This window comes from Chinchilla lanigera, unplaced genomic scaffold, assembly GCF_000276665.1.
Source record: "Chinchilla lanigera isolate Chin_1 unplaced genomic scaffold, ChiLan1.0 scaffold00002, whole genome shotgun sequence".
NCBI lineage: Eukaryota > Metazoa > Chordata > Mammalia > Rodentia > Chinchillidae > Chinchilla > Chinchilla lanigera.
Genome location: NW_004955403.1, coordinates 14395285 through 14421056, shown reverse-complemented (window position 1 = coordinate 14421056; position 25772 = coordinate 14395285). Strand labels below are relative to the sequence as shown.

At 38.8% G+C, this 25772-nt stretch overlaps 1 protein-coding gene across 2 annotated transcripts in view; it reads left to right on the top strand.

Moving 5' to 3' along the window:
- The first annotated feature begins 5662 nt into the window (after positions 1-5662).
- The window catches only part of Nup35 (nucleoporin 35kDa), a 33804-nt gene continuing 13694 nt past the window's right edge, over positions 5663-25772 (top strand). The window contains exons 1-4 of one of the 2 annotated variants that reach the window (XM_005373342.2): positions 5663-5783; positions 14827-14997; positions 15671-15798; positions 17831-17891. In XM_005373342.2, coding sequence (XP_005373399.1) covers positions 14838-14997; positions 15671-15798; positions 17831-17891 — 349 coding nt within the window. In that variant the 5' untranslated portion in view covers positions 5663-5783; positions 14827-14837. Of the gene's footprint in view, positions 5784-9056; positions 9139-14826; positions 14998-15670; positions 15799-17830; positions 17892-25772 lie in introns of those variants that run through there. The other variant, XM_005373341.2, reaches the window with a different exon arrangement.

The window sequence follows — 25772 nt, the reverse complement described above, 5'->3', positions numbered from 1 at the left end:
CATATTTCTTTTTCTTTAATGTTTCCATATTAGCATGATTGATTGAACTCTGTACATTGTAAATTCAATATTTTAAATTTTTTTCTTCAGTATAAATTATCCTGTTTTAGTAATTAAGACAGAATTTAGTTTTCAAGAAATCTTTGATGTCTTACAAAATGTGATTACCAGATAGATTTTAGTTTTAAAAGTTCTGACTCTCCTTAAGTACTGAATGCCTAAGTTGGAAAGTGTACATATCTGTGCATTTAGGAAAGTAGGCTTTCTTAGACTGTTATGTGCAAAAACTAGAAGTGATAGATACAAGCTATGTCTGGAGATGGCTCACAGTCTGACAGGATGCCATCGCCTGTAATGCTGTTAGCTCTTCACTTCCCTGAAGAAGCAGCCCAGAGGTAATTAACCAATAGTAAGCTGATAGAAGCCAACGAAGCTAGGCAGAACCCCTTAAATAAGAGACTCATATATGGTATCTTCACAATCAGTATTGCTGAGGGTCTCTGGTTGAGCCTTCTCCATTCGCACGAAAGCATTGATTTAAGTGTATTTTCTTTCACTGAATGCTATTTACTTTTCACCTAAATGTCACATGAACCTTTGATACAATTTGTTCATAGTCTATAGTTTGTATGCTTAGTTGTTGTATGTAGTGATCTGGTTACTGTTTGAAGGTGTTTCTTGGGTATCATCTCCAAAAATGCTTTGAGCATTAATTTTGTCAATGTGAAATGATAGTTTGCTGTATCTAAAAATAGATCAGGGTTGGAGTGTAGTCTTTTAAATTAGGGGTAGGATGTGAGATGATGTGTCTCAGATACAGTATGTTCACTGCACTTTCCTGCAGAGATGAGTAAGTCACTCTGTCATACCTCATTATTTTTAAGAAGGAATTTCATCATTTTGATCCTCTATCTGGTGTAGTATAAATTTTTAAAATATCATATATATCAAAATGAGTCTGTTTTGTGGGAGGTGAAAAAATATTTCATGGAGTTTTTTTTACTGTTGTTTTAAAATAGATTTTCCTACCATTTTTAAAGGGGAAATAAAAATGAAAGTATTATTGCTTTTTAAACATTGAAAAGAAATGAAGGGCCTTCCTATAAACTTGCAAAAGGTGAGTAGAGCAAAAACACTGGAACATATGCAATTCTATTTATTGGAGTTAAAAATTTTAAAATGTTGCCCAGGCATGGTGGCACATGCCTATAATCCCAAAACTTGGGAGGGTGAGGTGGGAAGATCACCGTGAGTTTAAGGCCAGCCTGGGCTACACAGTGAGTCCAAGGCAAACCAGAGCTAAATGAGACCCTGTCTCAGAAAATTTTTTTCTTTAAATGTCTTGCTAACTTTATGCTTTAATATTGTTAGTAATTACATTTAATGGTAATTGAATACCCATGAAGTATTTATATATGTATATTTTTTAAAGTCCAAAAAATTTTTTTGGACAAAATTTACACCAATATACTATCTCAAAGACAATAATTTCAGAGGAAATGGCATATAGTTTTTAACATTTTAATTGCAGTTTAACTTTTTCTTCCCTTATTCCGTTTCCTTGATTGAAGTATATGATACAGTGTGTGTGTATGTGTGTGTGTGTGTGTGTACACCTTTAAGAAATTTACTCTGCTTTTTTTTATTTTAAAGAGTAAAAGAAGGATAACATTGTAATAGGGGGATTTACCAAATTACAGACAAAGTCGTAGGACATTATCAATGGTTGTTATTTTACCTATTGGTATCTTCAAGATAGTTTCTCAGGAAAACAATTAGACAAGTAATAGTGAGTTACAGACAAAAATGGTAGGAAATTATCAATGGTTGTTGTACTATACTTTGGTTTCTTCAAAGTGGTTTCTAGAGAAAACAGAGCTATACATGAGTGATCAATTAAATAATCATTGACTATTCTCAATGGTTGTTGTTGGAAACACATAGTAATAAACATACATCCATTTACAAAATAGCATAGGAACAATAGAAATATTACAGAGTTATGAAAATTACCGATGGCTGCTGTAATACATGTTGGTATCTTCAAAGTGGTTTCTCAGGAAAACAAAGATATGCAAGAAAGATCCAACAAGTAGTTACAGCCTAAGGGGTGTGAAAAATAGTGGATTACCTCCTCATCAGTGACTCCTTTCACTGAGTTGTGATGGCTGGAAGGAAGGCCAGGATTGAAAAGAGGGACCAAGAGACTAGCATCAGTGTCCAGCAATAGGCTGTTTACTTTTTCTTCTATAGTCATGATTACATGAGGCTCCTCCTTAGAGATAATGGTCTGACCAGAGGGAGAAGGCAGAGTATTCCTTGGGCCCCTTCATTCCTGTTGGACCAGCTGGTAGGAGGGGTCTGAACTCCTGGGCCTTTGCTTCAGAGGGCAGTCCAGCCTCCAGTGGTCACCTTTACAGTCAGGGCATGGCCCAGGGGGCTTCTTAGGGCAGTCCCTCTTGAGGTGGCCTGGCTTTTGACAGCGGCAGCGGATGAATGTAGTTGATGAGTTCTTCTTGGGGCCCCGGGAATCAGACTTAGGGTCTGTTTCTCTTAGTGCTGCAACAAAGGCAGCTGTTTTTTCTTGGTCTCTTTGTTTTCTCTCCTTGGCCTCCTCCTCCTCACGGCTATAAAATACCGAGGAGGCAATTCTTACTAACATCTTGAGCTATCTGGGGTGAAAGCCATTTTTTGTAGCTTTTTTCTACTATTTGGGGCTGACTGAGTAATAAACTTATCTTTAAGAATAGTTTGTCCCTCTACTGAACTGGGATCCAGGGAAGTAAGCTTTATCAATGCCTCTTGTCTAAGAAAGCAGAGGGGTGTTCTCTCCAACCTCCCTGTGCATTGGGATCCCACAACCACTTAGTGTCCTCTCCCCAACCATCAACACAGGCGGCAGGAACATGTGGATGAAGTCCTCAGCCTGCTAGTCAGTCTCAGCACCATCAGGTGCAAAGTGTCCCAGGCAGGTAACCTGAACATGTACCTTCTCCATGAAGGTGGTTCGTCAGAATCTGAATATTGGGCACCCATGTAATCCATGAAGTCTCAGTGCAGACCTCTCAGGATCTCCACACACTCCTCCACCCCAGCCTGTACAGTTAGGGGAAGAATGGCCTCCAGGGGGTCTCCCCAGGTATTGCGCAAGGTCCTCCTGGTTTCCAGCTCCCGAATGGTTCTCATGTCCCCAGTCAGCTTGACCTCTCAGTCACTGGGTGTCAGTACTCTCGTGTTCTCTGAGTCCTTGTTCAGCAGCTGCTCCTCTGCTGACTCCAGACCTTTCTGGCTCTCAAGGGCAGGGCCAAGAGTGACCCACCATGTGGCATGTTTTCCCAGAGATTTCTCCATGTCGGGATGGTTCACCCACATCTCCAGGCAGGTCTATTGTGTTGGTGCTTCTCTGTGGCATGGTGGTTCTCAAATGTGTGGCGTCGGCTGGACTGAGGGCCAGTGTGTGTTTCCATGCCACTTCCTGGGCACCTGCTGCCTGCCTTTCCAGGTGCCTGCGCGGCTGGGGGCTGGTCCCGAAAAGGCTGGCGCACCCCAGCCGTACAGCCTCCTGGGTGGAAGAAATTTACTTTGATTCTGATTGATACTTATAGAAGTGGTGAAGAAACCTTCTGAATTTGTCAGTGTGATTATTAGTAACTCACATTGTTCAACTGTTAATAGAAAGTCCTGCTGAAAAGTTTTTTTGTAAATATTCTTGAAAGTCCCAAGTACAAATCAGAGTATTACAGCATCAACTACTGTATTAACTCAATGAATTACTACCTTTATAACGGAAACAACAATGTACTTAACAGAAATCTGGCATGATGATTTATTTCAAGGTGACTAGTTGGTTTTCCTGTCTGAAGGATTAATTAATCACCTCATAGTTATTTAGCATTGTAAACCAGGAGATTTTGAAGATTTATAGTTTTGCAATATATATACTAACATTTATAGTCAGCAGATTTCTGGCTTATTTCTATTGGTATACTTTTTAAAAATTACTTATAGTTATACTTTTCTATTTCATCTAAAACTTATTTTACTTATTTTGTATACATACTTATATTCCTTATTGTTCTAGGTGCTGATATATTTTAATAAAATAACAAATGTAATAATTTCTCCAATTGCTATCTTTATTTCTTTAAGAGGGTAAGATAAAGATGGAAAAAGTCTTGGTTTTAGACACATGGATGTCATAATTGAACTTAGAAAGATATGTCTAGATTAATGGAGAAATAAGCCAAATTAGTTTATTAAATGATATGTAATATGATGAATGAAAGATAAGACTGTTAGGCTAAAAGTGAATAAGTCAGTATATTATAATGAGGTTTATGCTGTTCTTTCCATAATTCAGATGAAAACAATGTCTTAGAGTTGTTAGTATCACATTACTATTAGGTATTTGTTTGCTTGTTTATTTATATATTTTGGAGATAGGTCTTGCTCTGTCGAACTCTGAACTCACTATGTAGCCCAAGCTAACCTTGAATTTGTGGCAATCCTCCTGCCTCAACCTTCTGAGTGCTGGGATTACAGATGTGCACCATACCTGGCTAGTATTAGGAATTTAAAGTCAAGATTTTTACCTGTCTTCAGCAAAATACTAGTTCTCTCTCTCTCTTTTTTTTTTTTGAGAGAGGGTCTTGCTATGCAGTTCAGGCTGGCCTTGAACTCACTTTGTAGCCCAGGCTGGTCTTGAACTCACAGTGATCCTCCTGCCTCAGCCTCCCGAGTGCTGGGATTACAGGCATGTGCCACCATGCCCGGCTAAAAATACTAGTTCTCTAAATGAAGATATTTATCAAGCAATGAATGGTTTTTCATTGATTTTTGTGTCATAAGTGAACACAGAATATGACCTTTGAATGTCCTAGAATTTAAGCTCATTTTTAAAAAAAGATTGAAGGAAAATATCAAATATACAGAATTATAGACAATATCATAATTATTTGGCACCATTTATTAACTTACGGAGAGTAGATGAGGGAGGGTAAGCAATGTAAGCCAGTATCCTTCTACCCTTTCTGCCTTTCCTCCTTAGATTATTTCAAGGCAAATTCCAGGCAACTCTAAAATTAATCCCCTCCATTTGTCTATTTTGTTTATTCTAAGCTTTCTCCAGACTTTCAAATATTAAATAACCCTACCTGATAGTGCAAATAGAAGACAGAAAATAAAATTACACATGAATGTTGTGTAAGTTTTGAGGGTATATTTTTTACTAAAGTGTGTTTGTTTTTTCTTCCAATACCAGGAATCAAACCCACGACCTTGTGCTTGCCAGGCAGGTACTGTGCCATTAAGCTAAATCCCCAGCCCTAAATTGTTTAATTGATTATAAAAGATAACAGGTGAATCAGCAGACCTAAGTTTTTCCCCATGTTTGGCTTTTTTATGTCAATTTTTTCCTATCAAGAAATTGTCGCACACCCTCAAAAATTTTCACATGTAAAATTTTTTTGTTTTTTAAAGACATAGCTTCAGTGATTGTTCAAAGAGGTCAGATAATGCACATAACAATTGTTTTGTATTTTTCCAGAGGTGACCACCACATTTTAAAACATCCTGAAGCTCTTTTGAAGACCCCCAGTCCTTGGGCCTGTGAAGTCATGCTTTGTCTGCGTGCACTGTGTGACATCACAGTCCAAGTGAATGGCCACCTGAGCCGCCTGACCTGCCCAAGGCTGAGATGATGGAAGCAGGACTGGTAAAATGCTCCTTGCGTTGCTCTCTGTCTGAAGACGACAAACCATCTATTTCCTGAAGTCTTACTAAAGGTGGATATCTTCTTTCTTCACTTTAAGTTTTAAACATGTTTTTGCTTTTTTAATAGAGTAGACTGAGCTTCTCATTGCAACAAGGTGACTTTATATTTAGAAATACTGCATAGGCGTTGACATTTATAAACATTTGATGAATAATCAGTGTATATTATAGACACAGGTTGTAGATATACCAAATTTATTGAAAATACACTTTGAGACTTTATATATTTCTGACTGTTGTAGTGAGGGTTTGCAAGGGAAACAATTTAATACAGGGACAATTTATAGAATTATAATAGTCACCCCAAAGCGTCAAATACAAAAGAATGTAGAAAATCTCTCCATACACTAAAGACCAAAAGAATCCAGCTGAGGCCCTGGATGCCATGGTAATGTCCTGCATGAGACCTAGAGCCCATAACAATGCCTCCCACGAGTCCAACTGGAGGCCCAGAGCCCACGACAATGTCTCATGGAGGCTTGTTTCACAGATCTGTGCTGGGAAGGCCAAAAGGTCAGTGGTGGAAGCTAGAAAGTCTGTGCTAGCAGGCTAAGGGGTCTGCACTAGATCCAGGAATCAACACTCAAAGTAAGAACCAGAGCTCCCCTGAGGGGTACCACAGCCAGCCTCAGCAACAACTAGGTCCTGAGCTCCTCCAGTGATGAGAACAGCTGAGACCATATCAGGAAAGACAGCACAATAAGCTTCTCCAGGATTTTGAATAGTGTACCATCTTCCCCTCCAGAGCCAGGAAATGACACTCAAAGTAAGAACCAGAGCTTCCCCAAAAGGTACCACAGCCATCCTCAGTGACAACAAGGTCCTGAGCTTCTCCAATGATCATATAGCCAAGTTCATATCAGGAAAGCCAGCATGATGAGCTCCTCCAGGAGAACCAACAGCCCCCTTCTTCCTCTCCAGCTCTCCTTTTACGTGCTGGCAACAATCCTCAGGTGGGCCTTCCACACCCAGCGCCATGCTGAATCAGTTCAGCTGGGTGCTACAAGTTGACCACGAGTTGTCAATACAGCACACTGACTTTCTCAAAATTAGTTTGACTTTAGACAAAGATGAAAATAAATTTTCTGGTCAAGCTTTCTATAGCCCCAGGTTTCCCACCTCCATTCCAGGGGTCACATGGAGGATGCTAGAGGACAGGTTAGGGGGCAAGGATATGAGCCAGGGTAGTTTTACTCTTGCTGATTTTAAATTTTCCAACAGGAGAGCTTCTCTCATATTTCTGAGGCACCTGCAAGTTATGATCACAAAATTATATAAAATAAGCTAAAAGACCTTAAATTCTTCTATTTATAAAATACCTACTCTCTCCTGTTAATAGTTTGGTGCAATTCTTTTCCAACTTTTCCCTTTATTTAAACCCCTTTTTCATCTGTACCCAAATATACATTTTGGTTACAAATATAATTAAGCAAGATGGGAATATAGCTCAGTGGCACAGTGCCTGCCTGGCAAGCACAAGGTCCTGAGTTCAATTCCTGGTACCAAACAAAAAAAGTAATTAGTTATGCTATATAAATACATATATTAATTCAAATTATGTCTTTTACATTGATCATATAGATCTTTCTAGGTCAATACATGCATATAAAAATATCAAATCTATTTCATTCTTCTTAACAGATGAATAGTGTTCTTTTGTTTGGGTAGATCATAGTTCATAATCAAAAAGTTTTTTTTTTCTTTGTCTTTTTGAGACAGGGTCTCACTGTGCAGTTCAGGCTGGCCTTGAGCTCACTTTTTAGTCCAGGCTGGTCTTGAACTTGCAACAATCCTCCTGCCTCAGCCTCCTGAGTGCTGGGATTACAGGCGTGCGCCACCACGCCTGGTATAATAAAAAATATTTGAGGACTCTTTCTTGATATCTTAATTCTAAACAAGCTATAGGTGATGGGCTGAATAATAGTCCCCACAGATAGCCATACCTTAAACTCTGAAACCTGTAAATGTACCTTATGTGGCAGAAAACACTTTGCAGATGTGATTACTAAATTACTTCAACTGAATATTAAAATAGGATTATTCTGGATTATCTGAGTGAATCCTAAATAGGGTTTATGTTCTTATAAAAGTAGGAAATAATGGCCTACATCTAAAATCCCAGCACTCTTGAGGGCTGAGGCAGGAGGATAGCAAGTTCAAGCCCAGCCTGGGCCATCTGACCACTTAGACCCTGTCTCAAAAAATAAACTAGAATCATCTGTAGGAAAATGGATGCACCTTGAGACCACAGTGTTAAGTGAAATAAATTAAAAATACAAACTTAAATCTCACACGGTTTCTCTTCTATGAGAAACCCAAAATACAAAGAGCAAAATAAAAGACAGATCATATAAAAAAGAATTAAAGATAAAATGAAATAAAATGGCTGGGGAATGTAGCTGGGTGCGAAGGCCCTGGGTCCAATCCCTAGTACTGAGGAGGAAGGGGTAGGGTGCGGTAGGGTGGGGTACGGTGGGGTAGGGTGTGGTGGGGGTTGGGAAGAGGAAGGGATTTAACTAGAGAACATCCCATCCACAATATACAACACACAGTACATTATTTAAGTTAGTAAAACTAAACAACATATTTTTTACACGCACATACACACAATGTTTGTGTGACCAATAGATGAATATTCCTTGAAGAAAAGCAGGAAGGTTTGGGGAAGGACGACTAGAATGGCATAGGCAGGTGCGCCCAAGATTCCGCGGCGCGGTGGGTGCACAGCTGTTAATTGCTCCCCACTAATTTACGTTCATTAGCTATATTCTTTTGATACCCAGTAAAACAGCATACAAGGTATGCTTTAAAGTAAAATTGTGCCCACATAACAAACTTTAAAAGAAACAGCATATAAATGGTAGAAAATATATTTTGAGAAAGGAGCTTCTCGCATAAAGCGCAGAAACTCACACTGGAAGGAAAAACCCACTGTTTCCCAAGCCTACTTTTCCAGGTGTTACCAAAAAAGCCCCTGACAACAGAGCAGTGGGGAAACTCCTGTTAATTATGAAGCAGGAATTTGCGCGGTGAGACTCAAGCACTATCAAATTAGGAGGTTCACAGCGTGATGAAAACATATACTCTGAACAACATTTCCCACACTGATTCACCGTGTCTCAGGGAAAGCTTTTCCTCGCAGGATTCCGAGAACGAATAGAGACCTTTCCCCTATTCCAAAATGACTCCAGCGCCCTCACGTCAGTACGGCGCATGTCCGGAAGTTACGCAACCCGTTAGGCAGCGCGCCCCTGGCCGTGAACAGAGTTTCCGCCATTTTTGAAAATTGGGAACGTTTGGGGATAGGAGTAGCTGCCGCCGTCGCGATGGCAACCTTTGCTGTGGAACCCCAGGCGCCCACGTTGGGTGAGTTAAAAACTGCTATTCCTTGCTGTCGCTGCCATCCACGCTGTAGGCCGGGAGCCGGGCGAGACTGGAAGGTATCAGTCAGCTGTCTCTTGGATGCTGATTTCAGTTGCGGAGGGGAAGTCCCAGGGTCTCCCCAAGTTCCTAGTCTGTCCCAGCTCGAGGCTCTGCGAAGCAACAGACCCTGGGAGGGTGAGGAAAGCCCGGTCCGCGTGCTGTGTGTCCCCCAGCCCTGACCCCACAAGGCAGGCGGGTGCCTGGGGCTGCCCACCGCGCCCGAGCCGGGGGCTGGGCACCGCGTTCCCGGAAGCGCCCGGGCAGAGCCCGACTCGGGTCCACGTGGGTGCGCAGGGTCCCGGGGTGCGCTTCCAGCCCCCTGCTAGTTGGTCCCCGAGGCTTCTGGTTCTTGTTTTCACTCCCTGTCGCGGGCGTTGGAGAAGAGTCTGTGACTGGAGCGTGAATCGCATGACAATAGAATCTACCCAGTGGAGGTAACCACTGAGCAGTGGCCCGGCTACGGGCTAGAGTTTGTATCCACCTCCCCATCACCTTTTTCTTGGGAAAGTGGCTGTATTATAGGTTTTTTCGTATTGATCACGATATGATTAGTTATTGGGAAGTCTCGTTGACATAGAGATATTCTTCATTTAACGACTCATCTGTTTAATGACTGTTCGGATTTATGACCGAGGCGCTCTGATCCAACTTAACGATACTCCCACCCAGACGTCTTTTTTTTTTTTCTTGTACAGTTTTATACGTCTTGTTGATAGAGCCTCAGTGTCTTTTTCTTGGACCGGGACAGTACACCGCATTTATACAGTAGTGTACTTTCTGCTGATTACCTTGTACAGTACCGTAGTTTTATATTCTGTTATACATTACAGTACTGCATGTAAGAGTTACGCAAATAAAAACAAAGTCATCAATTTGGAAAACCGTTTAACCATGTCATTGTTCTGGATATTGTCATGTACAAATTACGTACCATTCTTCGTTTAGAGACCTATTCTTTTAACGACCTAGTAGCAGGAAGAGAACTTGGTCTTTAAAGGAAGAATGCCTGTAGCCTATTGTATTTTAGGAACATTCACTAAGTATTGTGCAAAGAAAAACAGCATTCATGAAAAGACAGATGTGTTCAAAATATGAATTATTTGTCTAATATCTGATCCTGAGGAAAAATAAGCTACCTGGGGAAAACTAAGCTACCTGAGGTTGCTTTTTTGTCCCAATATCCAAAAAGTATATGGTTTGCTTGTTTTGATCCAGAAGGGAGTGATTTGGAGCACGGTCTTATGGGACCTGTTGATCACATATACAGGCAGAACATCTGTGCCAAAGGGCCAGAAAAATTCATCAGTGCAGTATTTCTTTTTTTTTGGTTTTTCTCCAGTACCAGGAATCGAACTCTCAATCTTGCGCTTACCAGGCAGGTGCTGCGCCGCTGAGCTAAATCCCCAGCCCCAGTGCAGTATTTCTATTGGGCTCACGTCCCGCTTCCAACAGTTCCTCGGGTGATAATAAGAATGATTTCATTTGGAGTTATAAATTCTCATATAAACAAACTCTTTAGAAGTGATGTTACCTTTGCAACTTTTTTTTTTTTTTTTGGTCTTTTTGAGACAGGGTCTTGCTCTGCAGTTCAGGCTGGCCTTGAGCTCACTTTGTAAGCCAGGCTGGTCTGAACTCGCAGCGATCCTCCTGCCTCAACCTCCGGAGTGCTGGGATCACAGGCGTGCGCCACCACGCCTACCGAAACTTTTTGATACATAAATATGTCTCATATCATATGAGCGCACATATTTTCTCAAGGGTTATATATACACTTTCTAACCACAGGAAAATAATTGAACAATTATCACTGTTATTCTTGGCTCTGTGCTTGTTTTATGTCTTTAGTTTTTGTCTTACACTCTGGATGTCAAGCACCTTTATTACATACTTTGCATGTCTTTCCTCCAGCGTATTTACTACAGAGGTGGACAGAGCAATGGCTTCATTAATACCAGTTTCACTGTTAAGAATATTTGACATTTCCAATGATTTTTAGAGTCAAGCAGGTTCATCGTTCTGTAATATCTTCCTAGTAGTATCTTAGTTTCATTGGTCCCTTGCAACGATCTGCAGAAACTCCTTCATGACAGCCAAAACTGCTTGTTCAAAGCGCATCTTCCAGCAGTATCAACTGTGTGATTAATGTAGCCTTGATGGATTCATGGAAGCTGCTAAGACGCTAGGAAAGGGCATTTGAGGAAATACAGGTATAGGGGCCTTATTGTTTTGCTGAACATCATATCTGGATTGTATTTGTTTTGCAAACCTGATTATTGATGAGCACTTTCTATATCAATGTTAGATCATAAGATATCCTGGGTTTTCTGAATAATTTTCATCTCTGCCTTTTCTGATGTATAAGGGATCAGTATTGCTGAACTCAGCTGATTTGATGATTTGTTGGGGCTGCTGTGTTTTATTTTAAGGGTTACTGGAGAGCATGTCTTCTTAAGGAAAAGGAATCATTTTCATTGAACTATTTTGATAATATGATGTCTAATACAGATAGTCCTGTTTAACAATCTACCCATTTAACGCCTGTTAGGACTTATTACTGAGACATACTATTTGAATTTAGGACCTGCTGCTCAGATTTATGACCCTCTTTTTTTTTTTGACACAGTTCTGTACATATTGTTATAGAGCTTCAATGTCTTTTGCTACAGTATAACTTGTTTATAGAGTACTGTGATTTTTGCTGATTGTACTATATTATACATTAAGATAGTTTTATGTTCTGCTATACATTGCAGTACTTCATGTAAAAATTTTGCAAATAAAAGCAGAGTCATCAAGTTGGAATTTCCTTTGGCCATTTCTTTATTCTAAATAGTGTAATGTACATATCATGTACAATTCTTCATTTAGACCAGTTCATTTAATGACATAATTGTTGAATGAGGAATGTCTGATATCAATGAAAAAAACCTAACTAGTTAACATTATGATTCCTTTATTTTCCTGCTGAGTTTTATGGCTTATGAGAACCATCAAAAATTTTAGAACAAAAAAAAAAACCCACATCTGTTATCATAGAGATCTGAATATTAGTTTATGACTTAGAGTTTGCTAAAGAGTGAGCCTAGTGTTTATTTTGAAGAATCAGCTTTTTGGATATGAAGGGCATGCAATGCTTGCCATATTTTTGTGTAAAATTCTTCTTGAGAATAGAGTAACTTTTGAACTACTTGAGCATGTCATAAAAAATCTAATGATGCAGATATTCTGCTACATTAAAGCTTCTATACAGATATTGGCCTAGATATTTATTTTTGTGTATTTTAGAGTTCAAAACACTTTTCCATTCCAGAGTTTTCTGTTCAGCAGACATTGTGGAGTGCATATTTGTTGGGGTTACAAAAATCCTCTTTGTTTATTGCCTATCTGTAAATTTCTCATTAGCTGATATTAATTGTTCAAGCTCCTGTATTGCAGATATTCTAGGTACCTTTTGATAAAACATTTTCTTTTTTTTTTTTTTTTTTTGGTTTTTCTCCGGTACCGGGAACCAAACTCACGACCTTGCGCTTGCCAGGCAGGCGCTTTGCCGCTGAGCTAAATCCCCAGCCCCAATAAAACATTTTCTTAGCACCCATTGGTGTGTTAAATCAAGGGGTTGCTTCAGCAAATTGTGCTAGTTGTATAAGACACTGTACCACCTGTACTTGTTGCTTAGAAGCTCAGAGTGTGAGTTGAAGTGTACCACATGCAGGATCTGTGTTTAAACTTCCTCTTTAAGTGAAATTTAGTCCTGAGGGATGGTTACAGGCAGGAGTCTGGAGGAAGCACTCTCTGGTGCTTTCTGCTGTATCAGATATGTGCCTAGATATACCAGAACTTTTCTTGACCTAATTCTTATACTTGCCATAATTTTTTTTTGTCCCCCTTTGGGGAATGGGAGTCTGAAAATAGTGTGGTATTACCAAAAACTTTGTATGTTGCTACTGTGGTTTTTTAAATATCTCTTCAAAATATTTTGTTTAGACTTTTGTTTAGCATATATTTTTTGGAAGTATGTGGTAGTACCCTATAACATAATAACTAGCACTTTACAAAATAACAATGTAATTATAGTTCTTCACACCTTACTTTCCTTTCCTTTTCCTGAGTTTACTTTTACCCTTGTCTTGTTTACTTTTTACCCTTGTGTTGTTAGTTAATATCTAGATCTGAGTTTACTTTTTACCCTTGTGTTGTTAGTTAATATCTAGATCTGAGTTTACTTTTTACCCTTGTCTTGTTAGTTAATATCTAGATCTATAAGGAGTAATGAGACAAAATTAAGATCAGGGTTTTTTTTTTTCTTAATTTAAAAAAAATTAGCAGGTTTGAGTAACAAAAAATTTATTGTGATTACTTAGAAGTTAACTAATATAGTAGTTAATAAAAACTATTTAAATTGCATACCATTTTTTTTTTTCTTGTGACTGTCTTCCTGTGTACCCCTGGCTGGCCTAGAACTTTTGAATCTTTCTGCCTTAGCCTCCTGAGTGTTATAGGCCTGTGGCAAACCTTTGATCTTTTTGCGTCCCATGACTCATTCTCAGGCTTTTCACCTTGTAGAAAGATTAAATTTTCCTAACCAGAAATTGCAAATTCTGCATTGCATTGATCACTAAGGTTATCCTTTTATAAGATACCAGTAGAAAAATAATACTTAGAATTTATTGAGCACCTAATATTTTAGCTATCAGGTTAAGGCTGTACTTGCTATTCTTCTTATAAAAGCTGTGAATAGATATTATCTTTATGTCTTTCTTAGAGAACTTCAATCCACATAGCTTGTGTTTTCCTTACTGTGGTATTTTCTCTGAAATTAGTGTTATAGCTTTCTTATCTTCATAATGGGAATTATAAATATTAATTTTGAATGGATAATTAGAGGTATTAGTTCTCTTTAAATTATTTTTATATATATGAAACTTGTGTTGATTATAGTATTTCTAACTTAGTAACTAATGATTTAAAAAGATGATCCAGCCAAGGATGGTGGTCTATGCCCTTAATTCCAGGTATGCAGGAGGTTGAGGCAGAAGAAACTTAAGTTTGAGACCAATCTAATTAACTTAGGGAGAGCCTACATTAAAAAAAAAATCCAAAGAAATAATTTTCCATTCTTTTTGGTATACTTGTTAAGCTGCTAATTACCACTGTTATTTCATAAGTTGTTTAATGTGTGCATTATTATAGTTTTCTCACAAAAATGATGTACTGCTTTTGTATGTGGGTAGGAAGAATTGGGACATTTAGCAAGCTGAGCTTATTGTTTCTGGCTTGCTAAGACTTTGTGTATAAAACTAGTGCATTCACCTTTCTAGTTGCTGTATACTAGAAACTGACCCAGCAGTGGAAAGGGTTTCTATTTGTAATAGAGACATTTTTTAGACAATAAACTTATTCAATTTAAAAGTGTTGATTTTTTAAACTAGTGAAATAAAAGCAGCTATCAAAGATTAATATGAATACAAGATTTTACATTTTCTTAGAAATGATTTTTGTCTTTCAAAATAAGTTCAGTTACATTTCTGTAATATTTAAGAATTTTGATTGCAGTCTCAATATTTGTGCTAGAGTTTTGCATCTTTTTGTTACTGTAAATGAAAAAGTCTTGTTTTATTTTGATTTATTTAGGTTCTGAACCAATGATGCTTGGTTCACCCACATCTCCGAAGCCAGGGGCAAATGCCCAGTTTTTACCTGGGTTCTTAATGGGGGATCTGCCAGCTCCCGTGACTCCACAACCTCGCTCAATTAGTGGCTCTTCAGTAGGAGTAATGGAAATGAGGTCACCTTTACTTGCTGGTAGGTAAATTGCATGAAACATATCTATATATGTCATAGGATTTAAGAGTAATGGTACAGTATTCATACTCAGCACATTTGTTAACTGAAAAAAGTAAACAGTACAGTATCTATAAAGCAATTTGATTTTTTCCTGGTACTAGGGTTTGAACCCAGTTCTTGCCCATTCTGGGCAAGTGCTCTACCACTGAGCTACACCCCTAGCCCTGGTTTGTTTTTTGAGCCACTGTCTTGCTGTGTTGCTCTGGTGAGGATCGAAGCCACCCACCCACCTTTACCCTTTAAGTAACTGGGTCTCCAGGTATGGGCCACTGTGTCTTGCTAAGGGATCATGTGTGAAATGTTGAGCAGTTTGTAGAGAAAGTGAAAGTTACATGTGTTTCCTAGAAGCTGAAGTTTCTGTTAACTACATACTCTGAAATCTTTTATTCAAAGTGTAGTCTGGGGTCAGCAGCACTGGCCCCACCTTGGAGCTGGTCAGACCTGTGTAATCCTGTTCCACTTTAAGCATCTGAGATAGAAGTCCCGGGGGACTGCTGTCCATGTTCAAGCTGGAATTAGCCCATATAGGCCTGAGTTTGTCAGTATTTCAAAAATGCAAAGCCTAAAAATCTTACTAGGAAAATGACATTCCTTTGTTTGCTTGTTGGACTGTATTTTTTGTGTATTGTAGGTGGGGCACCACCCCAACCAGTTGTACCAGCTCATAAAGATAAAAGTGGAGCTCCACCAGTTAGAAGTATATATGATGACATTTCTAGCCCAGGCCTTGGATCAACACCTTTAACTTCAAGAAGACAGGTGATATATATATACATACATATATATATAACTTTGTGGTCCATAGTCATTGTTCTTAGGTGATCTTAAAGATCAATAATTTGCAACATTTCTCTAACGTTTATTCTGTATAACTATTGTGTAGAATAAGCAGTAAGTGCATTTGTCATGGAATCTACTTAAATTCTTTTTACTATGAAATGTACTTAAAAATATAATGGAACTTTAGGTTGTTTTCTATATAGGTGATTCTCTGGTTTTTATAGGCATGGCTTAACCACCTACTTGTGCCTCCAACCTACTTATTGTACACATAAAATATATATATATTTTTTTTTTTTTTTTTGGTTTTTCTCCGGTACCGGGAACCGAACTCACGACCTTGCGCTTGCCAGGCAGGCGCTTTGCCGCTGAGCTAAATCCCCAGCCCCTGTACACATAAAATATAATTATGGCTTAAGTTATTCCATTTAGTTAAGTTCAATATTTATACATAATTGTGTGAAAGAGCAAATGAAAATTAAGGGTTTTATTCAGATATACTGCACTTGGTAATGTTTCAGATGTTTTATGAATATTTGTATTAATATAAGACTAGTATTTGTGTGTGTGCGTGTGCGTGTGTGTGTGTTACCGGAGATTGAACTGCGGCCCTTACTCTGAGCTACATTCCCAGGCACCAGCCCCTTCCCTCTTTTTAAAATATTTTTTATTCTGAGACACCATCTCACTTAGCCACCCAAGCTGGCCTTGAACTTGTGATTCCTGTACCTCAGCCTCCCAAAGTGCTGGGGTTATAGGCACATGTTACCATGCCTGGCAAGACCAGTATCTTTTTATAGCTATATTCAGTGCTTACTTATTTCACTAAAACTGCTGCCTCCTGCATATTTATGAGCTGATTGTTTTAGTGTCTCCTGATGTCGGTGATCTGGTGGTTGTGCTGCGTTTTGATTGGTGTAGGTTTTATGACAGTGTTCTTTTCAGTTGTGAGTTATATTCAAGGCAGAGATTCTGTATCTTGATGTTGTGAGTTATATTCAAGGCAGAGATTCTGTATCTTAATAGCAACAAGGAGGTGTTACAACTGCTAGTCCTCACTGTGAAACTCTGATGTGGCTTTTATGAGAGCTTCATTTTATTACAGATGAAACTAGGCTTTGGAGACAAGTTTTATGCTTTCCCTTAAACCAAATCTGGTGAAATTGTTTGAGAGCTTAAGAATATTAAAAAAGCATCTTTCAGTGAACTTTTAGTATTCATAGGGTTGCTTTGTTGTTGTTGCTAGATTAGAGCCAGAAATAGTTATGCCTCTGAAATTTTGCTTTAGTTTCTGGTCATGAAAGAAGTTGGCATCAAAAATTCAACAATAAAGTGTGTCTCTCCTAACATTCTCTTGACATTTAGTTGTGGTTACTGGACATATCTAGGTTTCAGTTTTCTTAATTTAATCAGAATCGGTTTTGAAAAAACTGTGTATTTGTAGTGAGTTTCTTTTTATTTTTTTGTTATACAGTTTTTTGGGAAGAGTGTTTAATCTTTAATTTCCTTATATTGAAAAGGGCTATAATAATTTTCCAGCTTTTTACCTTTTTATTGGTAGAAGTAGGGGATGCTTTCCTTTGTATATTTGAATCTGTAATATTTCATTGTAAATGTTTAAAAATAAAGTTTTGCAACTTTCCTTTTTCCTGTCTGAATTTGGTGACTGGAAGAATCACCATTATCTTCATTATTTCAAATATCATACATTAGGAACTAAAACCGAATAGCTGCCGTGATAATTTCTGTAAAAAGTAGTGTTTTGTTAAACCCAGTACAACTTCTTATTTTAAACAAATAATAAGCTAAAGGTGTTAGCGTATCTTGGGTTTGTACTGCTCAGCTGAAAGTGAGAGTACTTTTGGGACTGTGAGCTTATTAGGGGCAACTCTAGAGCCCAATAGAAATTAAGTTATATATTGAACAAAGCCTTTTAATAATTACTCCTGTGTTTATGTTATGGTTAGAACATGAAATTTTTAACTTAACACTTTCTTCTATTGTCACATAGACAAACATTTCAGTAATGCAGAGTCCTCTTATTGGAGTTACAACTTCTACCCCTGGAACAGGTAAATAACTTTCTTAACATCAAAGTCTGTTGTTTTACTCTTTGATGAAAGATAATAGTATAAGACATTTGTTGATAATTGCCAACTTTTTTTTTTATGTTTCAAGCTTGGAAATTTTTTGAAATGTCTGGAAGGAAATGCTTTCTGTATATTAATTATTGTCTGAATTTATAGTTACGATAGGATATTCCACTTAAGAATTTTTTTAAAAAATTGCATACTTAATAGAGGTTTGAAACATCTCTTCAGTTACCAGAATTATGTACTTAAAAAGCCATAGGCTAAGGATGTAGCTCAGTGGTAGAGTGTTCTCCTAGTGTGTGTAAGGCCTTGATCCATTGCATCATAAAAAACAGTAAAAACCAAAAAACTAACAGCAAAAAGAAACTGTTATAAGTGGGAAGAAAAGGAATATTCAGAATGACTAATAAAGGTGTTTTGAAAATGATTAATGCATAGCTATAAATCTCAATGTCATTGAATACAAACAACTACTGATTATATCTAGTTTTTCTTTAAGATTAATGACATTTTTATCACCATCAGCATCATCCTTAGCACATAATTCTTTGTAGAAATTTATTTATAATGGTATTGAATGTTTATTCAGGAAATATTTGAGTATTTAGTCATTTACCAAGCTCTAGGTAACTGAACAAAATTGATAATCTTTTTTATGGAGTTTATATTTATTGAAAGAATTTATATTTATAAACAAAATAAGTACATTTTAAAGTTTGTTCAAAGGTAATGCATTTTGCAGAAAAAAAAGGGGATTAGGAGCTGAGGATGTATCATTTGACTTAGGGTGAAATACTAGCTTTCTATTGATGTGTTAATATATACCATAAACTTAGCGATGGTCTCTGGTCTTTGTCCTGTTACAGAGTTAGCAGTGTTCAGTCACAGGCAGGCTAATGACCATGTCTAATTGTAATCACCTTCTATAAGGTCCATCTCTAAACACTGGTTTAAGTTTTCACTTTCTTAACACCTCATAAGAGAGAATTAACTGCAGTAGGAGTCCCAGAGGGGACTAACTGCAGCAAACTTACAATAATGTTAAATAGTGTGTTTTATGTCTTAAAGGCTCGTAGTTGACTGCAAGAGCACACATTACAGTTTTTGCTGTCATCAAGTGCCAACAGCGCATGTTAAAGTTAAATATCCTTTTGGTATTTTTTTCTGCAATACTGTAACATCTATGCGATTCTTAGAATTGTAGAAATTATTTATGAAAATATAAGAACTGATAGGAAAAATATACCTGTCATAAATTGGCCACTAGGAGACACTGCTGCTTTTACTTTGAGTATAAGGAATTTATGTACAAAATATCTTAATGGGACATATATGATAAGGAGTATTTTTGAAAAGTATGTACAGTTATGGGGGGCGTATGCATGACCAATAATAAGTAAAATGTAGAGAGGGAGTTCATTTGAAAAAATTGAGGGGAAAGACCTAGGCTTTACCTAGAGGTTTTTTTAGTTCCTATAGTATTATGTAAGTGACCAATTCTTAGATAACTTGCAGATTTTAGCTTTCGGACGTTGACAGCTTTTATAAAAGAGCTGTCATGTAATATAGTGATAGTAGTATTTTATGCTTACGTTTTTGTGTCCTATAAGGAGGGTTTGTTTCTTTGAAGCTGTATAACTGATTGTAAGAGCTCTCTTATTTCTGGTGCAGAAATACTTTGGTCATATGACAAAATAAGAAATCTGAATTAAAGAATGTCAGAATCCTTCTTAATCATAGTTTGTTACTGCCTGTGGTAAAGAAGACTGAATATGTTTGCTCTTTCTCCATCTTAATACCTGAATTTTCTGTTGTAATTGAATTTTTCTATACTTCCTCCTTTTAACTTTTTTCTTGAGTACTCCTTAGCTGTCAGCTTAATCATCTCTGTTCCTAAAGGTAGACAGTTAGTGAACTAGGACCCTTATCTGTCATGGCATCTTAGGAGATTAAATTGATGTTAGCTGGTAGACCATACACTTTCTGGAGGTGTCCTTGAGGAAGGCTCTCAAGAGTTCCAGTTCCCAGGAGCGGACTGGGGGTGAGGGAAAGGGGTGTACCGTTTCCGAATGCGCTTAGCTGCCCCTTCACATGTACTCTTCCGAAGCTGGTGCTGGGCTCTTACCTTCCCGTCTTGCTAGTTATCAGTCCCTTCGGGACAGGGATTCTTTCTGTCATCAGTCTTTACTCATCCCAGAGCTACGTACAGAGGGACTGAGTCCTTGTTCATGGACTCAATATAGTGATGGGTGTAACTTGTATTGAGTTGGATTGTGGCCCCCAAATACGTCCATGTCCTAAACCCTGAAACCTGAGACTGGTACTATATATGGTTCCCAAAATACAGTTAAAGGTCTTCGGAGGAGGTGTGAGCAAGGCGAATTTAAGGAGTTAAGGAGTTGTTTGGGGTAGAAGGAGGTGGTCTGGAGAAGTCTTCCCGTCCCCCTCCACCAGCCCCCGCCCCCCAGCTTCTTGAGGCTGTGTACATTTCTTGGCTCGTGGCTTCTTGGGCAGTCCATAAACCCAGTCAGTGTCTTTACAAGGAAAAGACAGAAATGTACATAGAAGAGGACAGAGGTACAGAGGAGAAAGGGGATGTAAAGACTGAGGCACAAATTGAAATGTTGCCAAAGCCAGCAGTTCCCAGGAGCTGGAGGACAAGCTGCAGGGGGCAAGCAGGTTTGCTCTAGGGTCTCCAGGCGGCATGTACGTTTGCTAATGATTGATCTTGGCCTTCTGCCTTCAGCACTGTTAAAGAGTAAGTTTCTGTTAGACGTCCTTTGTGTGCTAATTTGTTATAGCAGCCACAAGAAGCTTACATGAGGGTGTCTGGAGGCAAATGGCATTAAAGTGCCAGTATTTACTGCCAAGTAAGAGGATTAGAAGTGCTTGTATCCAGTGTGGTAAGGCATGTTCTTCTTTAATAATACCAGGTAACTGGGTGTGGTGGTGCGCGCCTGTAATCCCAGCATTCGAGAGGCTGAGGCAGGAGGATCGTTGTGAGTTCAAGACCAGCCTGGGCTACAAAGTGAGCTCAAGGTCAGCCAGAACTGCATAGCGAGATCCTGTCTCAAAAAGACAGAAAAAAACCCAGCAACAACAACAAAAATAATACCAGGTAAACACTGACCTTATTCTAGCATATCTTTGTTTCTTATTGCAGATAAACCATACTGTTACAAATTAGTGGCTTAAAATAACTCATTTATTGTGTTGATGGTTCAGGAGGTCAGATGTCCAAAATGGCTAAAATCAAGGCTTTGGTAAGGCTGCGTTCCTTCTGGACATTCTAGAGAAGTCTTCCCATCCCCCTCCACTCCTCCCGTCCCCCGCCCCCCAGCTCCTTGAGGCTGTGTACATTTCTTGGCTCGTGGCTTCTTATCGTCAGAGCTGGTAGTGGCCACTGTGTCTTTATTATATCACTCTTCTTTCCTCTTCCCTGTAGAGACCCTTGTGATTATATTGGACCCACTTAGATAATCTAGGATAATTTCATTTAGTGATCAGAAATTCGTTTTGTGTAAGGCCAGATTAACCATGGTATCATTGAGTTGTCTCCAGTTAACTGGAGTAGAGGGAGTAATATTTATATTTTAGTGAAAATAGTAAATTCAAAGTTTTAGGAATTCAGATAGTACTGCAGTGCAGGAGTGTTTAGCGTCATTCTCCCCACACTATTCCAGATCTTAGGGCTCTTCCTGCACTCAATAATGGATGGGATGCCTTACTAGAATCCTGTTGCCGCTGTAACCACAAATGTAATGACTTAAAACAGCTTTTTATTCCCTACAGTTCTGGGAGGCAGAAGTCCAAAATCAGTTTCACTGGGCTAAAGTCAAGGCGTTAGCAGGACTGGTTCCTTTTGGAAGTTCTGGGAAAAATCAGCTTTTTTGTTTTTTCATCTTCTAGCTGTGTTGTGTTTTGTGTAGCCTTCTTGCATCTTGAAGGCATAGCGTTCCAATTTTTGCTTCCATCATCACATCCTCTTCTCTCTAGTGAAATCGCTCTCTGCCTTCCACTCATAGGGACACCACCTGGATGTCCTGGGCCACAATACGTATGCAGATCTGCAGGCTTCTGTGCTGTGGAGAGCAGTGTTCAGAGGTTTATTAGAACATGGTCATCCTGGAGGGCTGTTACTTAGTCAGTCACATATGTTTATATTGCCAATTCTTTGTTTTTTTGAGACACTGTGCACCACAGGCTGGTCTTGAACTGTGTAGCCCAGGTTGTCATCAAACTTAAGATCCCCCTGCCTCAGTCTCACAAGTGCTGGGATTTTAGGCATGTGCAGCTGTCCCTGGCGTATATTGCTAATTCTTGATTTTTCAGTTTTCAAATCTGCTGTATTTCTTGTTGACAGTGAATGATACTATTATTTTACTGCACTATTTTCTGACTGTATTTAACTTTATTGCTTTGTCAATGTTTATATTCTTATGACTGCAAATGCACTGTTCAGTGCAGAACCATTTAGTGTATTGACTTACTCTTTTTGTAAAACTGTTTATTTTCCAATAGTTAATAATTGCTTTATTTTTCTATTAGTCTAATTGTTTGTGTCATTTGTTCCCTTCAAGCAAACATTCTGTTGCTGTGATACATACCTGTCCTTTTACAGGACGCTCCATTTTAAGCACAGTTTTCTTTGGTTTAAGCGGAGAACTTCTGTCACTGAGCCTCTTCCACGGAGCCTCTCTTGGCTGTTTCCTGGTTCAGTCTGGTGTGACTGTCATCCTGTGATTTGCACTCATTTGTAGTTGTGATAGTTAATCTGTCCACTCGATTGGTGTGACAGGCACCTGGGAGAGTCTTGAGGACCTACCGTCCCCGGGGTGCAACCTTGCGGGCTGTGTCTGGTCCCTGGCCCCTTCCGCTCTGGCTCTCTTACAGTCCTCTCTGCTGCCCAGGTGCCATGAGACGTGCAGCTTTCCTCTGCCAAGCTCCTCTGCCCTGACGGTTCTGCCCTAGAGACAGCCAGTCATGGACAAAAATCTCTGAAACCGTGGCCCAAAATAAAAATTTTCCCCTTTAAATTGTGTATGTCAGGTTTATTGTCTCAGCAGTGGAAAGCTGACTAGTACACCAGTGAGTTCTTTTTCCTAGAAAGCATGTCTTCCTTTTTCTTTAGGTCCTCTTTTTGGTGTAGAACATACTTGAGAAGCTTTCTCTCAAAGTTTACATAAGAAGTCAAGTTTAAGACCTGCTAGGAGGATTGTTGCAAGGGCCTGGGCTACAAAGTGAGCTCAAGGCCAGCATGAACTGCTTAGCGAGACCCTGTCTCAAAAAGACCGAAAGCAAAGGACCTTCTGGAAGAAGTGCCCCGTCCCCATCTTTATGCTTGATTGGTTGGATATAGTATTTTAGGTTAGAATTTGAGACCTCTCCCCTCTAGTGTCCATGGAAGTCAAATACAGTGAGATTTCCTGAGTATTTTTGTGTGATCTTTTTGGAAAACAAATAAACTTACGATCTCTGTATTTTTCTCATTCCCACTTTTGGTATGGAACATTTTTATTTGTTTTGCTAAAGAATTAATGGCCCTTTCAATAAAGACAGTTAGAATCTTCAGTTCTGGGAAACTCTAGTATTTGTTTGGTGGATCACTGCAGAGATTTGTAATTGTCATTTTTCTTCTTAATCGTCACTCATATCTGTGTTTTACTTATCAGAGATCTTTTTGGTAAGTTTTTTTTTGTCATTTTAATTTCCAAAAACAGGAACACTCATTGTTTTATGAAATGGAGTGTTGTCTGATTCTAGAATTTAAAAAAAAATTCCAAGAAGTTGTTTTTGTTGTTCTTTGAATGGTTAGAAATACTGTATCCTGTTTTTTACTAGTGAGGTTAACTGTGGTCTATTTTTCTTAAAACCACTCATTGTCTGTTGCCTTTTAATTCTTTTTTTTTTTTTTTGTCCGGTACCGGGGTCCGAACTCACGACCTTGTGCTTGCCAGGCAGGTGCTTTGCCGCTGAGCTAAATCCCCAGCCCCCAAATTCTTGTTTTTTTCTGTTTTTCTTCCCTCCTGTCATTGTTGGTGAAAGCGTGCTTGTTGAGTAAAGCACTGACAAGTGACTTGGAATCTTTATGTATATAGAGTTCACCATTGGCTCAGAATTCACCCTTGGTGGAAAAAAGCTGTTTTGCTTCTTATTAGGTTTCACCGTATGGAGTTTGGACAGTATGCTGATATTTTTGTTGAGAGAACCTAATTTGAGCCTGTATAGGATCCCCCAACTCTTTCAGGTTTTCTTAAAGAATTTTGTAACTTTATCCCAGCAGTTGTACATGCATGACTGTCCCATTGGGCGGCTTGTACTACAAGTGGTATAGTCACGCACGGGGCAGTTATATATGTACCATTATCAGTAGTTCAAACCTCCCAGCAGTGAGGCGACCAAATTACAACCCTATTGGGAACGTGTTAACAACCTCATGCCTAGCCTGGTATTCTCTATACAGACGGGTAAGTCTCTTTTTCAGTGTAACACACTTGCACTGTACTTGATTTCCTTAGAGCTGTTGTGTTCTGTGACTAGACTCACTGGAGTTTTGAACAATTTAGGTTCTGTTTCTTCCAAGACAAAACCCTTGGTCTCTTGAGTATAGAGTGAGAGCATATGCGTTACTGTCCTGCCAAGGATGGGTAGGGGCCAGGCATCTGATCCCCTATGATACATACTTTATGCTAGTTTTCCTTTATTCCTGCCAGGAGTCTTTCAATCTGAGCCTTTCTAGAATGCTTGTCAGTAGGTGTCTGGAGGGACTAGAGCTGAACACAGGTGTTCAGTTCACCATGCTTAATGGGGTATCGTTTATATCCATTGGGCAGTGTGTTTTGTGGGTACAAATGCATCAAAATTCGGGGGAGGGTCCCAGGGCAACTATCACTTCACACCAGCTGCTATAATTTGGTGGTTCCCAAGACTGTTGTTTGATGATTTACTAGATGACTTCATTGAATTCACTAAAAGTGCTATTCTGATGACTGTGGTTTTATTACAGCAAAGGGATACAAATTAGAACAAATGAAGAAACATAGGGTGAATCTGGGAGGGTTCCAAATGTGAAGCTTCTTTCTGTTGTGCTCAGGGGGATTCCTTATCCTCTCAGCACTGGTGAGCGTTAGGAGACATAGAATATTGTCAAGTAGGGACATTTATTGAAGGGTTTGTGTCGAGAGTTTTTATTGGCATTTTATCTTGTAGGTGTGATTCTCTTCCGAGAAGGGGTAATGCTCACAGTCCCATCCTTTTCTCACATGATTGGTTTTTTTGGAGTGACCAGCTCCTAACACAGTCACCTTGCTAGCACAGACTGCCCGGTTCTGTCTGAGGGACCCACAAGATTAAATTACAATGATACTGTTACTGCTGGTGCAATTCCCAGGGTTTAAAAACCAGGTAAACATCAGACTCACATCGGACTGTGGCGAAATTCGTTATTGCACATTGTGGTACTTGTTTGTGGTAAGAAGGTAACACAACCAGGGATCTCTTTTTTTCCAATGACATATGTCTGTTTAAAATTTGCTACTCTTCTTACTTCTTGTTTTCATTTACATTAGTGGTCTATTTTGAAGTAATTAATCTTTTCTTTAATGGAAGACATTTTTATAAAGGGTAATAAGGTCTTTTGCCCTCCACTATAATCTGATTTTATAAAGAATTTTGAATAGTGATTTACCAAGGGAGACAAATGATAGTCCAATGTGATACGGTTTAATAGGCACACTTTATTTTCATCTTACACAGCATACATAGTGTGTGGATATCAGAAGTCTGATTTAAAGGAAGTAAAGGAAATTAGTAGAGCAATTAAACATTAATGAGGTGGGGGAAATTATGCTAAACTTATGT